The following is a 27263-nucleotide window of genomic DNA, read 5'->3' on the forward strand; positions in this document are numbered from 1 at the left end:
AAGCTCAGAGCCTCTCTTTTCTTTTCTTCACCAAAAGCCTTGCAGACTGAATTTGTTAAAAGTCTTATTCATACCTCAGACAGAGGAAGCCTCTCCGGCTTTCATCCACCCATCTCTCAAGACCACAGCCCAAATATGTATTTTAAGACTATTCCCATTCTAGCTGATTTTTGGTACCTGGAATTTCCACATGATTGAGTAAATAACACTAATAGAATACACACACCTCAGTCTCACTGTGCCTTTCAAAAAATGAATAGACACATATAAATTTTCAGTAGTTTTATTGAAAAATGCCTCTTTCATTTCAGAAATAAATAATATAAGGCAGTGAAATTCACAATTTGCAGTTAAAATATAAAAGCAGCAATTCTATATCCATAGTCTTGCACACAATTTCCAACTGCTTTTGATAACTAAGAAACATTGTATTCTGAAAAAAAAAATCCATACTAAATATACAACATAAACATGCAATTCCATCTCTGCAGGATTGACTGCAATTTGGCATAAATGTTACTGTGTCTACAAACAAGGAGATTTCAGGCATTCTTAACTGTATCCAGTTGATACAATGATTTCGGATACTTAATGTTTGTGGTGTTTAAAGGAGATGTATAAGAGCGGTATATGCTCTGCAAAGTGTAACTAAGAATAGAAGAAAATGACAATGATATTGGAAGGAGAGGGAAATTTTTGTTTCTTTTTTAACTAGATAATGCAGACCTGTGATCTGACTGAACTGCAAACATGCATTTGAAAAAGAAGAAAAATGTAGAGCTAAAGCAGACAGTCCTTAGAAAATTTGCAGCAGCTCTGTGGTTATTTTTGTTTTGGTTTTTTGGTTTTCTTTTTTTTTATTTATTTGGTTTTACTTTATTTTAATGAAAAGGCAGCACTGGGATAACTGAATGCACATATTAACCTGTACGCAGCCACTATAAGCAAAATTATTTTACAAGCATTTCCAGAGCAATATGAAGTCTCTAGGTACACACATTACTATCCCCACATAAGCAAGATACAAAACAGGGGTGCGTCTGACATGAAAAGACCAGAAAGCTATATTGCAAAAGAAATGATGCACTCTCCCTGTGTGTATCTGCAAATGCAAGTATAGCAAAAACAAGAACCACCAACCAAAAAAACCAAAACAAGACACAGATCTTTTATGGTTTTGTTTTTGCTTTTCTTGACAGCGATCTTTTCCAGCGCATGTGCTCAGGGTATTCTGGTGACTGCATTTCAACTCCATAGTCCTCATACTCGTCCTCTCTCCTTTCTGACTCCATAGGTACTATAAAGGGTTCACCTTCAGGTTGATAGGGTCCACTTTCAGGCACGTATGGTTCTGGTTGAAAATAGTTGTCCGATTGAACATAATAGTTATCGCATGGCTTTGAATCCACAAATACAATGAAAGTTAGTTTGTCTACATAATGTTAGTCCAATCTTATTTCCATATAATAAATATATAAATTAATAGTTCACTGGGGCTATTTCTCAGTTTTGTTCATTAATACTTTTTGGCAGTAAAATAATAAAAAGTTTAAAATTCATTTTGAAAGGCTTTGTATTTATAATACACAAAACATGGCAGAAAGAGTCTTAAATTATGCAAGGGACCAATTATTGTAAAAGAAAAAAAAAGGCAAATCAAATAAAAATATTATTTTACAGCTACTTCAGTAAATCCAAGCACTGGACTTTATTTTAGACTGCATAATTAGTAGAAGACATGGAGCAGGTAAAACGAACAGGGGGGTTTGGCATATACTAATTTACTCTGAGAATGGGAAAGTAAGTGTACACATAACTATCACCAGCGGCAATATACAGTACATGTCATTTTCTCGTGCTGTTCCTCGTAACAAACCGAGTTACAGCTGGTGCTTCAGGAACACCAAAAACTACAGCAAAACAGAAGAAAAATAATTATAAAACTTTGGTATTTATAACTGCAGTTACAGAATCCAACAAGATTACATATAAAAGGCACATGCCCCGATTCAGACATGTTGATAACAAGCAACAGACAGGTAGGTTTCATAAGTTGTCAAAGATGTTATTCTGGCAAATAGCAAGCAGCAGCAGGCTTTTATGCAAAAGCATCACGTAGAGTTGTTAACAGATTTTAGTGGATACGGTCCCATACAAATCATTTACAAGCCACAATTAGTTTACTATTTACATAAGTCATTTCTCATTTACCAGGTTAAATCTGTCTCTTCTAATGGCATTACCTTTGCTGGTTAGTAGTTTTATAAGCCTCTTTCACTGCTGAGGCTTTTGATGGCCTGGGTCTTTTTTCAAAAAAAGAAAGACTGTTTATTTTATTATTAAAATGCAACAGGCTTAATGAATTGACATCACTGTCCTTTATCTCATTCACGAGTTGTGTTAGTAAAAAGAATCTCCCCATTCTATGAGGCCAACATGGTTCAAAAACCATATCCGTGGTGAAATATCCATACAGACTCATTTTCTAATAAGCACGTGCGCAAACATCTCAGAAACAGGATTTTCATGTATTCAAACTGTAAGCAGCACTGGCGACTTAGAAAATGTGTTAGCCGAAACCTGAAACAGGTCAAAGATGATGTTAGTCTTTTAAAAAGTCCATCTGATGTGCAAAAACATACTTTCATCCAACTAAATACATAACAGTTAAGTCATAGGCATATATTTATATATGTATACATAGCTGCTTACTAGAAAGAACACTGCTGAATCACAGGTACAATTTGCTTTCTTTTTCACTTAAATAAGAATTTTGTGTTAGATCTGCACAACCACTTGGCTCTTTAACCAGCAGCACTGAGTCTGCAAGTGTGTACATATATATATATATATCTTTTTTTTTTCTTTTCATGGGTACATGCACAATACACTAACAGCAAACCATATCCAATAGTAGTATCACATACACTAATTTTGAGATGTTGCAATGCATACATATTAATTTGTTAACAATACTGTGGTCCTGCAGGATCCCCATGTTAAAATATACTAGAATCTTTCCAGTCAGAAATTGGTGGCCGCTGTGACCCTTTCTTTTGATTCCAGAAGCAGCCTACTGTTTTGAGCTACATCACAGAGTGGAAGGCTGATATGACCCAGGGCTAATCAGAGACTCCATGGTGTTTAACTTGGTAGAAATTGTAGGACAGTGGTGTTTTTCAGTTGTCTGCACTGTATCACTGAATGGATTTCCTTTGTGGAAAATTTTTATTTCAATTTTGTATCAATTTTGTATAAATAATCCTGACATTGCTCAAAAAGAGACACACGGAAATTGCCAACCACAGCATTCTTTTTATTTTTCAAGAGGAACATGGAGAATTCAACCTTGTTCTGAAGACGATTGGAAGGGGTGGGGATGGAGGGGAAAAAAGAAGAAGAAGAAAATGGTCACTTAAATCCTATGAGCAACATTATTAACTACTAACCATCTATGTTTGAAAAAAAAAGACTAAAATATTTAGTTACTACTTCCTATTTAAAGCGAATCACATATGACATCAAGTAAATCTGCATCAAAGTCCAAATGACTGCTCATATACCTGCACATTACAATGAGGCAGGCCTGCTCATTGCAACCATTTCCTCCTGATTCAGTATGTGCAGGCTAGCTGGACTGTCTCATGTAAAGCAGCTCAATATGAACAGCCACATCTGTGAAGGCTATTTAAGGCAAACTAAGTTGTTCATAACCTACCTGGGAATCCTTGGCCATTGTAAGGGATGCTAGCACACTGGGATGAATCACAATATCCTGGTGGCCCTGGGGGACCTCGAATACCCGCATTTCCAGGACGACCTGGTGGCCCTGGTGGTCCTCGTGATCCCGTAGAGCCTGGTGGACCAGTTCTAGATTCTCCTTGTGGACCTAATTTTAGAATTGAAAGGTTGGGGAGTTGTTTTCTTTAAGAGCCAGCTTGATAAAACAGCTAACATTACTGCTGTCTAGACTACACAGTCTAGGCTATGTCTTTGGTGAGAAAACACTTGCACTTTGTTGCTATATGGAGGTCAACAGAAAGAAAAACAAAAGAAAACTAGAAATGTGACTCATCATTAGTTGCTTCCCTGTGTGTGGCTTACTTAAGGATTTATTTACAGAAACTGATTTAGTAAGGTTTGAGCCAAGTAAGAAACATCAATGAATTCTCTGGTTTATTTCTCCTCTGTGTAAGATATGAAGATCTCAAGGGAAACTACTAGAGTAGACAAGCACACTGGATTTCAATTAAAATATAGGAGTACATTAATTCTGTTACCCTGTAGCCCCAGGATAGATGAGGTAATGTTTTTTTTGGAACTGCTCTTATTATGGTTAGCAGAAAAGTAAAGCTTCAAGTAACTGGGGCTACAATTTGCTGCAAGTATCTTATGGGTCCTGTAATGAAAAACCATGTTTAGCCTCGTAAACTACAAGCAGAAACAAATGATGCAGCTGATTTCTGCCAAGGCATCAGTGAACAAAACTGCCTGATACAAAGAGCAAAACCAATGGTCAAATCATCTGTCTATCACCTGGTAACTCTGCACGTGGGACTATTTTGCAGTCTAGAGACAATTTGTAGTTCTGTAATCACAAGTAAAAAATGGAACTAGATACTGCAAAAGTATCATCTGATAACACTTATGAAAATATCTGCCAAATATTTGGACAATGTATTTTCATGAAATACATTTTCACACAAGCAATAATTCCAGATGAGTAAATTACAAGATAAAGATAAATACCTATTAGCCACATCCAAAAATCTTTCTAAATTGCCCTTTTTTGCAGGGGTTTCCAGTAAACTCTAATACACGTCAAAAACGTGAAGTGGACAGAGTAAAGCATATTCATTCACGATATGTAGCCTGGTTCCCTATGAAGAAATGTTGCCTTTTTCTCCTACTTTTCTGTAATCTGATAAAACAAGAAATATTTACCAGGTGGTCCTGGCAAACCTCGTGGTCCTTGAGATCCAGTCCCTCTTTCGCCTTTCTCTCCAGGCATTCCTACACAATAATAATAAAAAAAAAAGCAGTAAAAACCAAAGTAAAAACCACATCAACAAATATTTCTTCATGCTCTCTGATTGATATTCATATTTAGTTCCCATTATTTAATGTAACAAGGCTGGTCAAACCTTATTTTGTACAGACGTCCAAATGTGCATTTGGGAAAATAATTTGGATATAAATATACTAACCAAAAAATAAAGTAGGATGCAGAAGTAATTTAGTGTGAATAAACTTTCTCAAACATAGATAAGTCTTTGAGATACTTAAAACACCACAGAACCTTATTATTTTAAACTACAAACAGGAAGATATTTTCAAGCTTGCATACTTCTGCTGTAAAGGATGGTTTACACTTTCTCAGAAACAGTTATGATGAAATAAGTTTAAGAAAGAGCAGAATTCAGAACTTCGTTCTTCCTTGATTTTTTTCTAGTGTTTTTTAAAGATTATACTAAAATATATACTAGAAAACATAGCACAGAGTCTATGCTACAGTAGAGTAGCTGGAATAAGCAAAGGCCACAACATAGTACAGTACAGACACTCCATGTCATTGCAGTGATCCAAGGTAGCCACAAAATAGGTTTATCCATACGCTCAAACTCAGTTCAGAGTTGCTTCCCTCTCTGAGAGTACTGCAAAAAGTCAAGGATGTAGACCTAGTTCTTTCAACTCCTACTTTTTATTCTTGGTAATGACTCATTTTCTCTCTTAATCAGGGCTCTGTTTTGCAAAGAGTTGTGTTACTCCAAACAGCCTTTCAAGATGTAGCTGTTTAGTGCCAGAACAGTCCTGAGAACATTTACTTTCCTGGGATATCCTGTGGAAGCTTGAGACAGCAGCCAAAATGTTATACCAACTTGTGTTTCATGAAACATGAGCAAGGGAGAGATGGAGGAAAGCACTGATGTAATTAACCCTGTCCTCCAGAACATCAATGTCCCTCAGGCAATCCAGCTGACCTAACAGGCTACTGCTAGGTGTGGGCTTCCTAGTCCAACATGGTAAAGGGATCAGACTGCTCCTCTGGCAGCCTCTGCACTATGTCCACTGTGAAATATACAGCTGCCTTGGAATTTACTCACCTCTTTCACCGGGTGGTCCTTGGACCCCAGGAGGTCCTGGGAATCCTGGTCTTCCTCCAGGTCCAGGCTCTCCTCTTGTCCCAGCAGCTCCTGGGGGACCGGGTGGTCCTGGTGGCCCTGGCTGGTTACGGTTTGAATAATAATCATTCGGGATTTGATTCAGCATTTGATTGAACCGGCTCATTTGACCTTCAAAATGAAAGAAAAATGGTTCAATAAACCATGTGAAATGAGCTGCACTGTGTGGCAGTAGAGGACTAAAATATAATTTGGAGTCCTTATCCAAATAAATATAATTTTTACTTGCATAGCACAGCGGATTCTGTGCACAGTATTTACCCAACACTCATATGTCTTTTCCTGCTAGCAAAGTACGTGCAGTGAGAATCCCTTTTCTCACCAATTCCTTCCTCCTGTATCTTCAGGAGGAAGGATGTTTAATGTTTATACATGTTTAATAATACATGTTTAATGAGAAAATGCATATTGATTTTTATGACAAACTGTGCTGCTTTTGGTTGGAATAGAGTTAATTTTCTTCATAGTGGCTAGTGTGGGGCTATGTTTTGGATTTGTGCTGAAAACAGTGTTGATAACACAGGGATGTTTTCGTTATTGCTGAGCAGTGCTTACACACAGTCAAGGCCTTTTCTGCTTCTAACCCCACCCCACCAGCGAGTAGGTTGGGGGTGCACAAGAAGTTGGGAGGGGACACAGCTGGGACAGCTGACCCCAACTGACCAAAGGGATATTCCATACCATATGATGTCATGTTCAGCATAGAAAGCTGGGGGAAGAGGAAGGAAGGGGGGACGTTTGGAGTGATGGTGTTTGTCTTCCCAACTAACCGTTAGGCGTGATGGAGCCCTGCTTTCCTGGAGATGGCTGAACACCTGCCTGCCAATGGGAAGCAGTGAATGAATTCCTTGTTTTGCTTTGCTTGCGTGCACGGGTTTTGCTTTACCCACTAAACTGTCTTTATCTCAACCCACAGGTTTTCTCACTTTTACCCTTCTGATTCTCTCCCCCATCCCACTGTAGCGGGAGTGAGCGAGCGGCTGTGTCGAGCTTAGTTGCTGGCTGGGGTTAAACCATGACACAAAGATAAATTTTGGACCAGACTGACAAAAGGAAAGTCACCTTCCTTGTACAGAGTGTTAGACTTGCATGTGTATTTCCAAAGGTCACAGATTAGTTTATGAGCAAACTAGCCATTTGGATCTGGCAAAAATTTAGTGCTACATTTTTTTCCACCAAACCATTGGCATTGGACAGCTATGAGATCACTCAAGCTTTTGGTATGCTCTGTGGCCAATATCCCTCATCGTAAATTTAAAACATTGTTTTCTGTTTTAACAAACAAAGTAGTAAATTACTAGTATGGGAAACAAAGCAAGCAACACTGTTTACCATTTATCAGTTGTTCGCAAACTTGTCTTGCAACTGCTCGCATCATGTTCTGAGAAGCAATGTCACCCTAAATAATAAAAACCAAAACAAGTGTTTTATTAGCAAGTGTCTGTGCTTTTAAAGACATAGTATTTAATTAAAAATCTGAGAAAAACTGACTTTAAAGCAGACTTACTCTGTCACCTTTTTCTCCCTTCATTCCAGGTGTTCCCTAAAATAAATACAGTAAAAATAAAACAGCTGAAGGATTATGCTATTCCACCCTACATAGAGGTTTGAGACATGCAATTTTAGAAAACATTTTGATTCCTTCAAGAACAGGACCAGGTCTGACCTGGTCCTCCTTGAACTTTACATTTCAGAGATGCCAAAGCAGGTGCCAGAAAAGACTGGACAAGCTGTGATCTTTTGTGTATAATCAAACACACTGACAGATGCAGAAGAAAAAGATCTGAAGGAAAAATTCAAACTAGGGCCAAAGAAACTGATGTATTCTGACACTGGGACCACACTGGCAATTTGAAAGTTGAATTTCTAGCATCACATTTCTGTAAATGGTGAATAGTCTTGGGTGAGTAATATATATTACTCTTTAATTTTAAGTTTTAAGCCAACTCATCATTAAAGAAGGTAAGCCAAGAAGAATAACACAAGTCTAGGAAGGGTAGCTGTCTCCTTGAACCCACAAGAAACAGATGCTGTGTTAAGTGAAGAAGCGCTATGCAGAGATTACACATAAGATGGAGACAGATGCCATTAAGTGCTTATTCTATTTATAACAGCTTCCCTGCTAATTCTCAACCATTTCTAGTCTTACAATAGTCTCATAGAAGTCTTAGCTTGAGCTGCTTTATAATTATTGACATTTGCCAACAGCTAACTTTTGTCTAACAGCAATTTCCATTTGCCTTTGAATACTCTAGTGGTTGTTGTGGGGTATTTTTGTTTTCAAGAATGCTATGTAAGAAGCCCACCAGAAGGACTGATTCCAATTTTTATATATGTATGTGTCTATAGCTGGAAAAACATCAGGTATGCTCTAAAGATGTTTTTAAATGCTGAACTGGAGATATGCACGCACAATCTACTCTGCAAACAAAATTTTGTGTGTGCACCTCTCACACAACATTTTGAGATTTTAGCCTTACGTTTGCGTTCCAGTGCTAGCAAAGAAAAGCAACAAGAGAGAGCAAACCATACTTTCCAAAGAAATTGTAATTACAATGCTTGGTGGGATGGATTTTTAAAGATTTTCAAAAATCTTTAGAGATTCTCAGAGATTCTCAAAAGAGATTCTCAAAATACACAAAATAAACATCAGAAGGATGTTTTTAACTTGCTTTGGTCTATTTGACATTATTTTGGCCACAGTAGAAATTGCAGATGCCCATTTAAAATAAGTAGAAAATTAGATTCACATTCATTTGTTTTAGCCACTAGGTCTCCCTTTGAAAAACCTAAAAATCTGCAATGTGTTTTAAAACTATTTGTTTAATTTTGACATCAAAATACAAAAGAAAAAAAGAAAATAAAACTGCATTTACTGCAAGACCTGCTTAGGAAGCCATCATGAATAGCCCTTCCAATGTTCTTGAATACTCACTGTGACAAATGTCACATGTGTACCAAATTCCAGGGCAGTACAAACAAAACTTTGCCCTAAACTATGGCTCCTGAAGTGGCCAGTGTAAGTTTTACAGGTGACTTCAGTGGATGCAGAGCTAGGCCAGAGCTGAGTCCTTCTAAAAATCTATTGGAAATTCACCTGCCAGAATGTGTCCAAAGAGCATATGAGCTTTGTTAGTTAAGCAAAAAGAGGCTAGCATCAGTTCAAATAGATTTTCACTTGTAGCCTAAATTACTGTTTGAACATAAGGCATATTTCAAAGGTGAAAGACCAGTTTGGTCATCTGCTGCTCTGCATGGCTCTCCACACAGTTACACATACGTCCTAAGTATTACTGCTTTTTACATCATAGTATTTCTTTAAGGAGCCTGTTTATCACCACTAACAAAGCAAAGGCTAAGTGTGGGCCGCAGCTGTTTTTTGTAACATTCCCACAGTACAAGCAATTAATTTCAACAACACAAGACAACAAATCATTCCACTGAGGTCACAGTGGATACAATTTGAATGTGGTGGCACATAGACTTCCATCAAGGTTTTGGGCAAACAAATTCCCATGGGGTATGTTGGGGTGTGAACTTAGTATGTTATCCGAGCTTCTCTGCAGCAGTGTTGCATACACCTACCCCATGACATGCCACAGGAAATATGAGGCAGCTCATCCATCAGTGAGTTGAGTAGTTGGCACACGGTACATTTGCATTATGCATAATAGATTGTACATGCAAAATTAATTGTACAGACTCAAATGAAAGATTTAGAATGGCAACACCATAAATGAGCCACTAGAATAAGTTATGCCACCAATGAGACAGTTACTAAAATGTACACAATATACCCATCAAAGTGATGAATATTCTTTCCCTTCTGTCCTGCACTTTCATCTATATCTTTTCTTACTCTGTGAAGTCCACAGGGAAAAGGTCTGTCTTTCAGTTTTAGCTCAGCACAGTCACATGCTGAAACAGATCATGGACTTGTAAATGCCATAACATAAATAAACTGTAACAATTAAAACCATCAGGAAAATAGGACATTTCTATCTGTCATTCTCTAATAATTAACATTGTGGTAAATGCTGATGTACTAAAGCTCTAAAAGAGATGTAATTTGACTCTGAGTTCAACAGACATTAACATCTCAGTTATAAACTATCACATTTATTTGAAATATCCATTGATTAGAATTGCAGGTTTTTCACTTGCACTAGTCTATAACATGAAAATCTGGGGGACAAATATATTAAGAAATTATTTGGTGCTTCTCTTTCTGTTTGAAACTTGGCAATTTTTGCTATTTTCTGAAAGCATATTCATTTGAAATTATCTGCTGAGTACATATTTATGATACCTGCTCATTGTATTCTCATTCTTTCTAAGGCTTTCATAGTACAACATCGTGTTGTTTTGACTGGAAGCAAATCATGCAGTATGTCTTCTTGTTTATTCACTAGGTAAGTGCAAGCATTAGAAATCAGATTTCTGGTCTACTATTCCGGCAATATTCTAATAATTACTTAAAGTGTTCCAATGAATTCACTTGCTAGAGCATTCACACAGCAGAACTATACACAGAAGAGAAAAAAATGAAGCAAACTTAAAATGTTCAAATCCTACATAATGTTTCTGGAAATATTTTTGCTGACAGGTCAAGCAAAGTTCTTCAGGCTGCCTTCAGCCACAGGCCATGTTGGTAAGACAGGAAGGTCCTCTGATAACAAAAGCGCAACATTGCTCAAAAGTATTGCCAACAAAGGTCCCCCAGCTAGAAAAATGCTAGGGCCATTCCTTAATTATAAGTGATACACAGTCAATTTTACAATTCATTGAAATCAAATGAGCCTCATTCTTCAATTTGTGACTTTGCAAAGATACACTGACTCAGCCTTATGATTGGAAATCTATAGGCTATTCCGAACTAACTCTAAAATTTGAAGATTAGAGGCTGACTGGCTATGTTAAGAACAAAGTTCATTTTCCACCTGGATATTTTAGAAATATGATATCCAAAATATAATTACAACTACAATTACTGAGTTGCTATTTGCATCTTCCTCCCACTTGGTTATATTCTTCTTAAATTTCAGTCTATTTTCTTTTAATAGACAAAAATGTGCAATTTTGCCAACTGCTTGCCAGCATTTTGAGAACCAGCAGCTGCTGCTGACATTCTGTTTTGTGGATATCCTGCAATGAGGGAGTCACTTGGGGTCAGTGTGAGGAAAAGCTAGTTTATGCTGCATGTGGGATTTTTCTGAGCTGTGGGATGAAGGCTGGGCTGCAGCAAAGTTCTATGGCTGAAGGAGGACAAAACAAAGGAAGTTTTGCTATTTTTACTTTAAAAGATAATGCACTCAATTGTTTTCCCCAAAAGAATGTTTGCTCCCCACAAGAACCACCAGTTCTCTGTTCCCAAAGCAGCATCTTTTTGAGAATTCATCTAGGATGTCTGCATAGATGGATGCAAGGTCAGTAAACACATGGTAGCAGAGAATGGAAAATGCTCTAAAACTGCATTTAACTCACAACAAATATCTCCCTTATGTGCTCGGGATTAACCTCTAAAGGTTTTCACAGTCTCTTTGGTCCTGGAGGCATCAGTCTAATAGCACCTTGTATATAAAACATGAATGCCTTGCACTATTTCCTGGGGACCTTCTAGACCAACAAAGTCAGACCCTGTTGTCACAGAGTCTCTTTTATAAACAAGACAGCTCTATTTTAAGACGACTTAGTCTGCCTACCCATCCATTACCATTTTCACACACCTGTAAAACAACAGTGCTGGAACTTTTCTTCTCTGATAGTCCAAGATCTTATATTTCCCATTACATTTATTCACAGAAAACATATCAATTTCTTCTTGAGCTAATATCCTCTTTTAGCTTAATGACTCTTTCTTACCCTTGCTGGTTGTTACCCTATGATATATGTATGGACTACTACCAAATTCTCACTCTCTGTTTGACCAGACTGACAGAGGACAGATATTTTAGTCTCCTCTAGGATAGCCAGTGTTCAGTTCTCAATAGATTACTGACTCAGTTGTGTTCTTACTGTCCCTTTTTTGGTCATTTTGTTACTACACTGAAAAAACACCTAAGTTTCTCTTGGAAATACTTATAAACAGATAATAAAGTCAAATTTCCTATTTCCATGAAAATTCAGTTAACACTTCAAGTATCAACTTGTTCTAGTATAAGTACACATTGAGGTAGAGAAATGCTTACAGCCACATTCATGGTGTGGTCTGCCCCAGCTTAGCACATTAGTGGTATTTAACACATCAGGAAAGAGCTCCAATTGACCGCATTCACTGGGAATGTCTTTGCAACACCAAGGCTCCTATAATTTGCATGTAACTGTATATCTTTTGCCTGGGGGGTAATGTTCCTTCTTTTGTAGGGGTCTTTTACCTGACTTGCACTGCATAGTACCAGCAATACAGATTGTTCAGGTAGAAGAAAAAATGGCAGGACCTCGTCGAAAATTATTTACTCTTTGTATTTACCAGAGGCAATGTGAAGCCTCATTATTTTTCTCCGGGACAGGAAGTTACAAATTCAGGCAGGCTTGAACTATGATTCATGACACCACAAGTTGCATTTGGCCATTAGGCTGCACCTTTGGCAATTCTAATGCCGGACACAAAGGAAAGCGTTGAAATTCTATCCACCAGGAGTCTGATAAAACATCTGTGCAAGGTGCAAGCCAGAATTCCTGCTGGGATCTGTTCTAGAAACATAAGAAATGGTAAATATAATGCACAGTGTCCCATTACAAGAAAGTGCAATAACTGGTAAAAAATGTATTTCTAACTGAAAGGAACTCTTAAGATTAGAGTGTAGGAGAACTTACACGTGGTGCTTGGACAGGAGTTGACTGCCTTGTTTTGCAAAAGCACTGAAACTGGGTTTGTAGACAAATTTCCTTCTGTGCACATTATTTACCTGCAGAATATCTTTGCTGCTGAACTGGGTCAGCTATCCAGTGTCTCAGGTGAAGGAAAACTTGGATACACCTGGTAGTTTGAAGCTCACTTGTGAACAAACCACAGCACCTTGTGCCCCAGCTATGTCTATCAAGCATCTGACCTAGCAGGAATATCATGTTAGCAATGTATGTCTAAAGGCAGGAAAGCTTCAACACTTTCCTAAGACACTAAATGTCCTCTACTGCAAGGAGAAATGGGATTTATAGGCTGGCAAATGCAGACTGAATTCAACATGTTTATGAGAAAATGACCCAGCTTCCAGGTGCTTCTGGGAACTTCCACTTCATAAACATCAAGCTGCCCAGCCTACTATATATTCTTCCAAATTATCCAGCTGTCATATACACAATGACATTGAAGCAGGATGGAAAATTCTGGCTGATTGCCAGATGTTAAGGTACAAGTAATGAATGACTTCCCATTTCAATTGCTGTCTCCACTCCTGACTCAAACATAATTTCTCAGAGATCCTATAAATGAATCAGTTCAAATTTCTCCTGAAACTGTTGGTGGGAGGCAGCACCTCCTGCTCTTTCTCCCTATTCAGGATGCACTTTAAAGGTTTGAATAGAACCCACAGAAAACACTCCCAAATAATTTTGAAAGCACATTGTAAAAAACACAAAACATTTGCAAAACAGAAGTGATTATGTAATATTATCAAAGATTGTTCATCTTCAGCAGTGTACCACTTTATTACTACACACACACACATAGACAAATATAAGACTTCCCAGTCGTTTTGCTGACCCAGTTCTTCATGCTTATGCAGTGTAGGAATATATGCCTTGGCACATAATAGCCTATGATCTTTTTAGTGGAAACCAGAGACCACAATTTCCAGCCCCAACTATTAAACTCAGCAAAATGACATACTGTAAAAATAAAATTGTTTGAAAAAAAGGCTTGTGGTCTTACGTCAGCTCCACTGTATTAACCACTGCCATAAGTGCAAGACAAGTATTTAAAGCAAGGAGAAGTCTCATATTCATCAACAGACTGTAATTTTAAATTTGATACTATAAGTGTATCATTATCTTACTGGTGTCCCACGATCTCCTGGCTTCCCTGGTTTTCCACTTGGGCCAGCAACTCCTGGAACTCCCGGAGCACCCTACAGCAGAAAACATGTAAAGTGAATTGTGGAAATCCACAACGGCCTAAGTACTAGTAAGAAATGGGTTATTGTATTGAGTGCAAAGCAATAATGAAAATGGCTTCTATCAGGTTTTTTTTTCCTGTTAGGTACATATCAGGCTTGAAAACTTTCCTCTGGAAAAAATGGTTTGTTTCTTCATGGAAATATGTCCTTTTACATAACACCACCGTTTAACAAGCATTTCTGAATCTAGAGATGCAGAGAGTGTCTATATGTTTTTAGTACCGCTCTTAATGACAGATTCCTAAAGGAATACAAGACCATTTGGCCTTCTAACTTCATATAGGAGGTCTGTTATCCATGTAAAAGTCCACAAAAAGAAGTCCATAAAAGTCATTCTAGTGATACGAGATAAATATGAACAAATAAAAGACCAGTGTTAGGTTAGGTGATAAAAGCTCATCTGCACACCCACAAAGGAGCACAAGAAAGACAATTGTGGGAGAGCGGGGGCAGCCCAAATAATACCCTGCCTAGTGACTCCTGGATATATAAATATACATGGTGTAAATGCTCTGTGCTCTGTGAACGTGTGCCTACTGGAAATACATCTTCTGCCTTGCTACTGGTTGGACCTGGTAACACGGAGCTTCAGCAACTTGCCTATCTAGGGCTGTCTGATCCAGCATGGTATGTTTTTTTCTAACAACCAGTACCTTTTCTAACATGGTCTCACAAAACACAATGAAGTAGCTTTTTAAGCAAAAACTAATCCTCAAATACTCTTGTCAAGAGAAACTTGTATTAACAACGTTTGTTTTCACCAGACTACAAGTAATAAACTGGTTTCAGTAGAACTAGCTATGCATTTAAAGATCATGCCTGAAGAACCAGGTAAACTGGTTCTTCCCCTATTTACACTGGCAGAAATCAGTTTCAAAACTACTCTTGTGAATGTTTGTGAATACATGCTTTACGCAGCTGTCTGCTCACCTTTTACTGAGAGTTTCCCAGATCCACTTAGGATATTAAACAGAGGATACATTTCATATTTGACAGAAACTGAAAATGTCAATGTGGCTCTCTCGGCTCAGGTCTCTTATTTCAGAGTATATCAAAGACAAAATTATATTTACCGCTGGTCCTGGTGGGCCTCTGGGACCTGTGGGACCATCTTTTCCTGTGAAACCCTATTCAAAAACAAAAGCTTGATTAGAGATTAACCTAAGATTGTAGCCTGATTAAAATGGCCTTTAAGATTACATAATTGCAGTACTCCTGATTACTACTAGCATGTATTTTAAAACCCATCCACAATGTAAGTTATAAAAATAGCTATCACGACTAATGCTGGAGAACGCTATGGAACAATGAGCTTCAGCCAATTTAGAAGATGTTCAGCTGCTGTTGATTAGCTGAAGATGGAATGAGTCTCTCTCAACATTTTTAAGAAAAGGAATCATTGTTCTATCCCAGAGGAGCAAGATCTCCCTTTTGCCATTCTCTCACTCACAGATTAGCTAGAAAATCTGAGGTTTCTACTTAAATGAAGAACAATCTGCTTCTCAGATGCTTCCCCTGCAAGAAGAGATGCTGAGAAATCCCATTTCAACAATCTAATATAACATTTACAAATTAACGTTGATGGCCCACTAATGACCCACCAATCCCGTGGTATGTTCTTTGGCAACTGGCTATCACATGGTGGTCTGTTTTCATTTCCGGCTATCAACTCCCACTAAAGGATAACTATAAATGCATATATCAGCTATCAGTTTTGACTGTAAAGGTAAGTAAGTCATTGCGTCAGTCATCTCAAAGGTGATATGCCACTATGAAGATAAAAGAGGTTTGCTTAGTTGACCTGTCCTGGTTTCAGCTGGGACAGTTAATTTCTTCCTAGTAGCTAATACAGTGCTCTGTTTTGGATTTAGTATGAGAATCATGTTGATAACACACTGATGTTTTAGTTGTTGCTAAGCAGTGTTTACACTAGTCAAGGACTTTTCAGCTTCCCATGCTCTGCCAGGTGCACAAGAAGCTGGGAGGGGGCACAGCCAGGACAGCTGACCCCAACTGGCCAAAGGGCTATTCCATACCATATGACATCATGCTCAGTATATAAATTGGGGGGAGTTGGCCAGGGGGTAGCGATCACTACTCGGGGACTGGCTGGGCGTCGGTTAGCAGGTGGTGAGCAGTTGCATCACTTGTTTGTATTTCCCTGGGTTTTGCTCCTCTCTCTCTCTTTTGTTGTTTTCCTTTTCATTACTATTATTATTATTATTATTATAATTGAAAGCTAAACTGAAGCTAAACCACGACATGACCCCAAATTAAAAGAAAGGGATTGCAACAACTCCACAGTGAAATACCTGTGCCCATGCCCTTCATTATGAAGACATTTCAGAATCCCCCATCCAAAGAAAAGTTCTTAGCTCCAGATGGTCAAAGGTTAAGGAGCAAACTTGACCTCCACAGTAAGAATGGCACAGACAGATTCTTTACAGATATGACATCTCCCAGACATTGAGACAAGCAGAGTTTCAAAGGGATCCCCTGCAGCAGCAACAGCGTGTGGAAGAAAGCAGGGCTGAGTACCTCAGCAGAGCCCTGCTCAGTGGACATACTGCTCTATGGGTGCAGGCATCTGAAAACCTAGTCAGGAGGTGAGCAGTGCCATTTTTACAGAAACTATCTGGCTACCCTATGGCTATCTGGGAAAGTTTTCACCCCCAGGTTTTTCCAGTCCTTCCACTTTTACCTCTCTAGGTTGGATACTGATAAAAGGACTCCTTTTGAAAAAGCATTTGAAAACAAAAAGGTATGATAAAGAAGGGTGGGGGGAAACATTACTCAGTCTTTTCAGAAGATAAACTGAGGAAACCTTACCCTTTCGCCTGGAGGTCCCATTGGGCCAGGTGGACCAGGTAAACCTGGGGTTCCCTAGAGGGAAAAGGAATGATAAACTGTATGCATGACAGAACAAACATCACTGCTATGATAATAATCTAATCATGCACACATTTAATATCTAACTGTCTTCAATGTTGTTTTTTGTCATTTACAAAAATAAAACAAACCTTTAGGAGAAACCATTTATTTCATATACACGATACAAGAGTCTTCACCATCACCCTGCTTTTTACTTCCATTACCTCACCAGCCCATAATTCAACTTCAAAAATAGTTTTCAGTACTGTTCCCATAAAACAGATATACCTGGTTTATTGCTTTTACAAGCATGACTTACAGATGTCAGCTAATCCTTTAACGCTCTGTAGTATCAGTACCACTGTTGTAGGAATTGGATATTGAACAGCCTTGTATCATGTTGTCATGTTCTTCCCCCTTTTCTGGCTAATCTCACTGTACACTAAAATATAGCATTGCTTTCTACTGCTCCCTAAATGTTACTCAGGGATATAAGGACTAATAAAACAGGTAAAGGATACAAGGCCCTTGGTTCATGACTGACCTTATCTGATACATGAAACTAAATCTACCAGCATCTCCCATACAGTCTTCATATCCCCAGTAAAATCAAGAACAATATAGTAACCAAGGAATATTAGTTATATCACCACGTGTGCAGCTCAATGACCTTAGATTATTCAAATCTGGCTGATTATCCAAGAAAACCCTTATTTTTTCTCCTCAAAACCTAATCCTAGTTTACAATAGAGAAACCTGCAAGTAAGTGAAATTTAATATTGCTTTCTTCTTTCAGAAAACATACAATTAATGTCCCAAGACCATTTGACTTCCAAAAGTAGAAAGCAATTAGACAACATTGCTGAAGAAAGGTTCAGCAAAGATTCTGCAACCTCTATTTTAGGAAGACATTTAACTGCAGGTGGTCAGAAGTTGAGACACCTTCCTAGGGAGTTATCAGTGTACTTTTCCTAATCCAATGGTCTGTCCCCATGCATTCACAGCTATCCAGATGGACATTTGGCTTGACTCACTACAGCTGTTCTTTCACTCTTGCTGCTTTGAATGGTTTACTATTTCCTACATTTCAAATTCCTAAGTGTAAGATAATTATGTTTCCAAAACTATTGCTTAGGAAGGTATGAGAAGAGCCCATGATTCCTAGTGATGTCAAAGACAGCTGTTCAGCAGCCAACCTGCATCAGGAATAGTGTAAAATGACATTATCTTGTGTAAGTATCAACTTACAGATCGCCCTGGTAGTCCAGGCTGGCCAGCATCACCTTTCATTCCTTGACGACCCTATAATTTTCATAAATTATTGTTAGAGATTCTGAATTACAGAATAGGTCAGGAAAATAACTAATTTGTGTAAACGGACTTGAAATAATTCCTGCAAGATACCTAAATTGAGGAATCCATAAGCTATTTATGTATTATCATTTATGGTTGGACTCAAAGATCTAAAGGTCTTTTCCAACCTAAATGATTCTATGATTCTATGATTATGGAATAAACCAAGATACATATACCTCTTAACTGAAGCAATTCTGATCATCTTACAAACATTTGCAAATGCAGGATGACCAGTTGACATTATATTAAAAACATAGGCAAGCAGACATTTGAAAGGGGCACATATTTTCATAAGGAAGTAACACAGACTTTTCAGTCAGAGGGACAGATCAATATCTTCACAAGCAGGAAAGCAGGGAAGGGTTACATGTTTTCTCTCAACCTCCCTTATCTTTCTCAACTGGTGAATGGAGCTGCCTACATTCAAGAAAGGCAAAAGCTCAGTCTTTTTAAAGTATCACTGTTTTCTTCTAACCCATGGTCTAAAAGGCATTACACACTTCCAGGGCACAAGGTGTAGGAGCATATAAAGAAGCAATGTATTGCCTTTCACAACTTGCTTGCATTCCACATATACTATAGCACTGTAGTATAAATGCACAGTCTAAATTTGATAATGCACTGTAGTATAAATGCACAGTCTAAATTTAGCTAAACATGAGCTAAATTTGACAATACAATATTTATTTTCCACAGTGGCTTGTGTGGTAATCCAGCATTAATAACTGTTGATGACACACAAATAATCAATTTGTAAACATAGCCTGCCAATGTGAATTGCAATTGATATGAAAAATGAAATTATGTATGTGACTCAAAAGTGGCCCTCTAACATTGTTAACTTATGAGAAGTTCCAAGAATTACATTGATTTTATTGGTGCTTTCATTCTTCAAAGGTTTTCAAACAGAATGTGACAAATAAAAGTATTTATTGTATTCCACGTGTAAAAGGAATGTGTTTCGCCTTTCTTGCTGTTTGGCACCTCTAGGCCATCTTGATGAAGTTTTTCCTCCCAGTATATAACAAAAAACTGAAAAGCATCTACACTGGTTAACAAAATCTTTTGACTTTGTCCTTACAAAACAGAAGGTGTACCTAATCTTAAAGCACATTTTGTTTTCCATTTCCCAAACTACATTACAGACTGAGAAGGTAAGCTGGTTTCAAATGCAAAATGAGACTGTGCAATCAGACACCAATTCTATTATTTGTTTTCATAAACCTTGTATTTTAATCAAAGACTTTATACAAAAAGTACCTGATTATATAAAAAATTCAAGCTATTCCTAAACAGGAAACATCAAAATTATATTCGTGCTTTTGGGATGATTACTTATTAAAATATGGCAAAAGGAGTCTTAATACATTCAGAATGTAGACAAAGGGTTACCTATGCTATCTGCTCTAAAAACCCAAATCTGGTGAAATTTCATCAGTGTTAACAGAGTTACTCTGGCTTTGAAGGCATGTACATGAAATCAGAAGTAGCCTCTCACTAAAATATGCATTCTGTTGCCAGGAAAGCCTCCAAAGAACGCAGGGCTATTTTGTATGCCTAGATCTAGGCACCCATTGCCTCTCTGAACTTTCAGCTACTGATTTAAGCTCAGAAAATAGAAGTTGGACATGTAAATCTGTGAGAAAGGCTTCAGAGTAATATTGCATTCTTAGTTTTCCTGTATCACAATTTGATTGTTTTGCGTCCTCGAACTTGAAGGCCTAGCAACTCTACAGAAAAGCTGTAAGAGAAAAAATGGAGTAGCACAATGTACATTACAACGCTTAGACTCTGTCCCTTCACAGACGTCCCATAAGCACACGTAACATTCAGGATAGAAAATGCTATGGTATTGGAAGAGACTCATTTCAGAAAGAGATTTGTTTCATAATACTGCTGCATTGCAGGGAAAAACGAATGTTAGGGCAAAGCTGCCACCCTCTTCCCAAGACCACCACCCCCATGGACAGCTCTGACTCCACACGTAGTGCCACCCACACTCAGAACAGCCACTCACCGGTTCTCCTGGGATTGACAGCCCATTGGGACCCTGCGGACCTGGGGGACCTTGAGGGCCAGGAGGACCTGTTTCGCCACGAGGGCCAGGTGGTCCCTTAAAGCAGAAAATTAAAAGAAGATTGTAAATTACAACCCCTTCTTAGATCTGTAACTGCAAAATCCTTTGTGTTAGACACTTAGCATAAGTCAGAAGCCTGGATATTATTAATCCATTCAATACTTAAGAACAACTGTGGAAAGTTATCCAAATGGCTTATGCTTTCATAAGCCATTCTCTGATTCATGTTGGCGGTCTCAGGCCAATACATGCCTTCTTGCAGTGTTAATTAGAAGTATAGCTGTCTCCCCTGTACAGAAGAAAGGACAACAATGCTGCAGAGTGTGTATTACCACCCTGATGCATGTACTCTAGTTTCCTGATGTGCAGTCAATGCCTTTGAGGCTACATAGGTACATAGGCTGTGTACACATAGTCTCAAATAGGTAGGCTGCACATAAATAACATATAGGCATATTTCCGATTAATTTTTTAATCTCCATTCTTAGCTCAGCATAGAACTAAGCATAAATATTTTAATTCAGGTAAGCATGTGACAACATTATAGACACATTCCACAAAGATACTTACAGATGATCCAGTCAAACCCCTTTCACCTCTGGGACCTTTAGCGCCTGGGCCACCCTAAAATGAATATTTGGAAATAAAATGTATTTCATACAGGGAAAACAAGGGTACATCATACTGGTATGCGCTATGAATCCTCTTTATCAAACTCCTCTGTGAAAGCCCAAAGTTTTGAAGTGTATAGATCACACTGCTAAAAAGAGTACTAGAATAAAACATGCATCAGAAACTCAGGTAAACCACGTCAGCTTCAGCCTTGCCAATTCAGCCTATGAAAAATTATTGTCATTTTTGTCTCTGCCAATATAAACTTCTTTGATTTACATTCATCAAAATCTCTGTGGATAACTCTCTAGTAGACTGCCAGACAACTTAACTGGGCTTCAGATTCCTCATGCAGCATTTTTGAGACCTTCAAAGTAGAAGGACTACTGGGCTGAGTATAACTCCCTTATATTCAAAGCAATTGGTAGGAGCATATCCATTCCATGGATTACTATCTCTCCACATAAAAAAAGAGAGTAACTAATTTATTTCCCCGACAGAGTAAAGAATCCTTCCTTGGGTGAAATCCTGACTCTGTATTTAGGAAAAATATTTGCAAGGTCCATTAAAAATATCTTGTACCTGAAGTACAAGACTGCTGAGATTGGGCCAGATTCTTTCAACCTATCAAACAATGAGGAGCTATTCACAGTGAGCACATTGGAAATATGGGAAAAGGATTATTAAACAAGTAGAGGTGGTAGGAGCTGCCCAACTGTGTTTTAAACTAAGATGAAAGGGGAACAGATTACCATGATGTTATGGACGTGTTGATAGAAACTTTCTCTCTGACTGACCTTTGTTTCACAAAACCACAGATCAATACAAAACTACTTCCATAAATTTAAAAATCAGAAAATCTGTCTATTGCAAATAGTTTCTTACAGCTGGTCCAGGGGGTCCTGGAGGTCCCACGCTGTCTTGAGTACAGGTACAAGCATTTGGAAGAGCTGGGCATTTTGCTTCATCTCTCTGAAAATTCAATCAATCACAACTATTACTGTCCTTTTAAAGAAAAGTACTTGGTGGCAGTATACTTTTCTACAACAATAACAGCAAGATTCTCTATTATCCTGTTTTCAAGTACAAGTGAAACTTACAGCTAAACAGTGGTTTCCAAATGTTTCTACAGGACCTTTCATATTTTGAGCAAATTTTCTCTGCGAGCTATACAAGACACTAACAACAGACACACAGGCAAAATCAAATTCATATGCAATTTCTGTTGTTCTAATGTTTTTATCTATTAGACAATCAGCTTGCACTGACAAAGAATAAACTAGTTAGTTTTTGAATGCCAATCTAAGAATAGATTAAATAACAAAATAATATAGCTATTCCATTCGTAATACCTAGGATCTTAAATATCACTGAAATACAAAATATAACTGACATTTTTTCCACCTTTCCTAAGGGATTCAATTCTAGCACATTACAGTCTTTCCCCTTCAGACACAAAACTTTGAAATGCAGTGTTGTTCACTGGCTGCTCTGACAACTGTGATTTAGTGTTGCCAGTACGAGGTATAATACCAGGCTAATATTGATATTGTTAGATTTGCTATTAATAACAATTTTCTGAATAGCTTCTGGTTCATTTATACTTACCATAGAAGGAAGATCACAGCATCTGTCTCTGCTAGTCCAAACGGGACTGCATACAATGTCAAAATTCTGGATTTCTAACTGTAAAAGACAGGAGGACTCTTGAAAAATACTAGAGATGTTATTTATGAAATCTAGTGGCATTATCATTAAAAATTACTCTCAAACAATTTATTTCTAATGTAGTTAACATCATTCAGACTTTCACTTCTTTTTTTGACACTGACAGAAAAATGATTTAAAAATAATAAAAAATTTAAAACCGAGCCTACATAAGGCTACAAGAATTCAGGCACTGATGCTTGCTCTTGTTCTGGGGCAAAACAAAGTGACTTAAGAAATATTTTGCAATACTTAATTAATAATACCGATGAACTTCTACATTGGCTGAGTGCCTGTGCGCTTCAACATGAAATTTGGCTGAAAAACTTTTGGACCAGCTCTAAAGACTGCAGTCCTTGGATCATATATTAATTCAGATTTATGTATGGACCTTTCCACTGACATTAGTGGGGAAAAGTTCTGCAGAAAAGCTGAAGTGGGGACCTTAGGTAGACTGTACGGTAAGAGCAGTTTCCTCTCTTTTTTTCACCCCAAGAGCTATGATCCTGTAGTTTGATACATACAACCAAAAATTTGGTGGTAAGCACCAAGAACTTTCTTCAGGTGTTTAGGGTTTGCACATATGGGTCAGATTGCAGACCTAAATCTTCTAATATGAAGCCCAGGTAATAGCATTGATTACACTTTAAGTATAGTTAATCTATCAAGATAATTGGTGTGCCCTTCATAGCAGCAGCCACTTTTTCATTATAGCCAGTGGGGATTACTCTGATCACCCAGTACAAGACAGACCATAGGACTTGCCAGAATTAAAACCTGTTCGTTAGAGTATGTCTTTTAGAAAAACAAAACAATCTTCATTTAAAGATTCCCAATGATAGAGAATCCACAGTAAATTATTCCAATGACTAACTACTCTCCCTATTAAAAGAAAAACATTGCTGTTCTTGTTTGAATTTACCTGACTGCAACTTTCAGCTATTAGATTTTTATTCTCGCAATTCTGCTAGAATGAGAAGCTATCAAGACCAAACTTCTCAGTTAAGTATATTGGGTCTTGCAGTACAGACACTTCAAAGCTTAGTGTGCAATACTGGTTTCTTAGCAATCCTTAATCTCTATGTTCCTCAGAAAATTTCAAAGGCTTGCATTAGTGAATAGATTAATGTTTATTGCTTACTGTTGCTGATCTCCGGTCGCCTTTCAGAAGTTTCCCAAGAATTTCATAGCCATCAGTTGTGATGTTTCCAGCCTCCTTAATTGGTTTTTCCAGTATTTCACTGCAGTCAATGTAAATCTTAACATTTGATGAAGTTACAACAATATGGACCTGAAAAAAAGTTTAACATAATACTTAGAAAAGGCACATAGGCATATTTACTTTAATACTTTAACAGTATTTCACTGTTTAGGTAATACTGTTTTAAATTTTCTTCCTAGTAATCCTGCTTTACTTTCAACTGGTGGAAAAATTCAAACTCAAGGAAAGTCTATGACATTAGTAACCTCTTTAAAATGTATTGAAGGTGAATAAGATGAATACACAAGCACAGCTAAGAAGTACTATTTAATATAATAGTTGTACTACAATGATCTATTTTTAAAAGCTTGCCTGAAAATTGCTTTAAGATGGCTTAAAAGTAAAAAATAGAAATAATTTTTGAGAGGAAGTGAATATAAGCTCTTCTTGTCCTCTTCTGATGGCTGGGACCACACAACAGGTTTAGGAGTCTGTGACTGCCCCACTGGCTAATAGTATGTCTGTAGTTCAGAGAGTAGATTGTTTCAGATCCAAAGAGCCAGGGTTCAGTTTCCATAGATGACTCAACCAGAGGTATTAGTTGCATTGAGATACAGGAAGTAAGCAGAGAAGCGTGCCCAGAAAAAGACAAAATAATGGAAGATGCAAGAGAGAAATTTCCATTAGAGAAATTTCCATGAGAGAAATTTTACAAAAATATATGCCAAAATAAGGGGAAACAGGGAAGAGGAAGAGATTAATTACTGGAAATAAGGGAAACTTAGGAGAGAGAAAAGAATGACTGTAACAAAGGGAGAGTAAGTTTACCAGGAGAAGAGAATGAAGGGTTTGGGGAAAACACTGTAAACCTTAAACAGAAGAACAAACAAAACTTAAGCAAAGGGTACGACTCCAAAAATTTATAGTACATATGGTGAATGTGAATTTGTCCTACAGTGAATTTCCTACATATCTATGAAATAAGAAGACATTCAGGAGCCTCCAAGAAAGAAACAAGGGTCTGACATTTTAATAAATCTAATGTGCACTTGATGGAAGAACATCTTAAGGCAACAGAAAGGTGTCAGTGGCTTTATATACCTTACATACTGCATATATTTTATATACAACATTATAACATCTATGTAATTGTTAAAATATCAACACAGTAAGACCAGCAGTAAAGAATCCTTGAAGTATGTATTTATATTTTAAAGCTTTTGTTATCACAGTACATAACCCTTCAGAAACATACTGCTATTTGATGACTGCTTAAAAAAATTGGCATAAAATTGAAACAGAGATTCCCTTAAATATCCTGAGTCAACAAGCGCCAGAACAATCTCCTGAGAATTTGTTCTTTTTTTCCATATTAAATATTTTCCCATGTGGAGTTGTCTACAAGGCATCACCATAGCTTATCTAAAACTCTTTAAACATTATGTGCTTATGCTTTATATAAATGGAATTAAGACTTTTGAAACTGCCCTCATTTTTTGTCATCTGAAATTCAGTTGGCATCACAGTTTAATTCTCAGTGCAGTGTATACAAGTGGTTTTTTAATGAATATTCCCAACATTGTTCATTGACCAAATAAAAACATAGTGGAAAGATAGCTGAGTGTCTCCAAAGTATATTCTGGTATTACATACCAGACTTTCCACAAAATAAAATAAGCACCATGCCAAATCTTTAAATTCATTATCATTTATACATCACATACTCAGTCATTTGATTATATGACTAAATTTTACAGGTTAACTAATGCATCGAACAGTTTAAACTCATCACAGATGTAATTTACTAATTCTGAAAGGTACCTAACGTGCAAGTCCTTCTACTGGAATGTTAAGCATTTGTCACAAATTAAATAAAGCAAATGACATCTGCGTAGCAAATGCATATTACTGCATTTTCATTTGCACACAAAACTTAGGAGAGGTGAATCTACATCAGAATGCTGAATGGGACCATCAATTTGAAAATGTTCAAACAGCAATGACTTCTGAGCATCATCTATCTATCTAAAGAAGTGACCCTAGCAGTCAAAAATAAGCAAGGGTCCCGCAAGTCATTGACTCCACTCACTGCTGATCTAATGCCAGCTCTGAATTCCAGTCTGAATCTCATGGACCAAGCATAAATCTAATTAAAGTATGCATCTAGTGTTTACAGTACATAAAACATCTCTGTATTCAATCCTGCTGCATTTTGTTTTCAACAAAATTTTTGTTTTCAACAAAATGTTAATAAAACATTCTCTTCAATTTCTAACACACCAGCATAAAGCATCAATTCTGACCATTTCCAGTGCCAGAAGGCACTGAGGTTTTAAGAAAGAAAACATACTTTAATCTTTCCCTCTGGACCCCCTCTAAGATAAAGTTGGATGGTGTTCTGATCTACTGCTAAATGAACCACATCAATAAGCTAAGCAAACTATTATCCCATATGTACATCAGCAGAAAGACATATACTCATTATCAAATTTCCTGTGGCTAACTACTGCAAAACTGCAATCTAAAAGGAAGTCTAGCATGGTAAGAATAAGAAAGTAGAAGTCGTCCATCTCTCTAGAACATTCAGTTATAAATTAATGACTGTCTCAGGCAGTCAGGATTTTTCCTATGGGACTTGCCAGATTCAACAGCTTTCACCACAGCTACGCTACGCAAAGTGTTCAAGTATGCCAAAGTAAATGTCCCTGCACAGTTAGGTGTAGTTAACTGTGCTTCCCTGAATGAGCCAGTAAGTCATCGAATGAAAACCACAAAAATGTTTGATATTTTGGAAAACATCTTCTTGCATTCTAAAGATTTGTCATTTCTTTGAAACTGGATGGTAGGAGAAATTGCAAAATTACCTTCTGAAATATGTTAATCTTACTTTCCTTCCTTCATCCAGCTGAAACTACTGCTATCCTTTATTAGGAGCTAATCAACATAGGTGATACATAAGGCTTTCCCAGCACATGAGCATCCCATGATGCTATCATTAACCTGACTCATACAGCAATCTCAGTAATCATCCTGGAGAGAATCCAGAGGAATCAGCTCAGTTACATGGTGAAAAATCCCCAATACAGCTCTTTAAATCAAGGCTACTCCAGTTACTTTAAACACTATCAAAATCGGAACTTTTG

General features: G+C 37.5%; 1 protein-coding gene across 8 annotated transcripts in view; it reads right to left on the reverse strand.

The window, feature by feature from the left end:
• Positions 1–267: 267 nt before the first annotated feature.
• Positions 268–27263, reverse strand: part of COL12A1 (collagen type XII alpha 1 chain) — a 106009-nt gene continuing 79013 nt past the window's right edge. For 5 of the 8 annotated variants that reach the window (XM_072855302.1, XM_072855304.1, XM_072855303.1 and 2 more), the window contains 15 exons: positions 24061–24210; positions 22821–22898; positions 22098–22184; positions 21171–21224; positions 20541–20636; positions 18416–18469; positions 17126–17179; positions 15370–15423; positions 14177–14248; positions 7690–7725; positions 7515–7581; positions 6105–6293; positions 4945–5013; positions 3719–3889; positions 268–1351 (listed from right to left, as the gene is read on the reverse strand). In XM_072855302.1, the coding sequence (XP_072711403.1) occupies positions 1170–1351; positions 3719–3889; positions 4945–5013; positions 6105–6293; positions 7515–7581; positions 7690–7725; positions 14177–14248; positions 15370–15423; positions 17126–17179; positions 18416–18469; positions 20541–20636; positions 21171–21224; positions 22098–22184; positions 22821–22898; positions 24061–24210 (1413 nt within the window). In that variant the 3' untranslated portion in view covers positions 268–1169. Of the gene's footprint in view, positions 2581–3291; positions 3355–3718; positions 3890–4944; positions 5014–6104; positions 6294–7514; positions 7582–7689; positions 7726–14176; positions 14249–15369; positions 15424–17125; positions 17180–18415; positions 18470–20540; positions 20637–21170; positions 21225–22097; positions 22185–22820; positions 22899–24060; positions 24211–27263 lie in introns of those variants that run through there. The other 3 variants (XM_072855307.1, XM_072855305.1, XM_072855306.1) reach the window with 3 other exon arrangements.

The sequence above is a fragment of the Ciconia boyciana genome, chromosome 3 (assembly GCF_034638445.1).
Source record: "Ciconia boyciana chromosome 3, ASM3463844v1, whole genome shotgun sequence".
NCBI classification, from domain to species: domain Eukaryota; kingdom Metazoa; phylum Chordata; class Aves; order Ciconiiformes; family Ciconiidae; genus Ciconia; species Ciconia boyciana.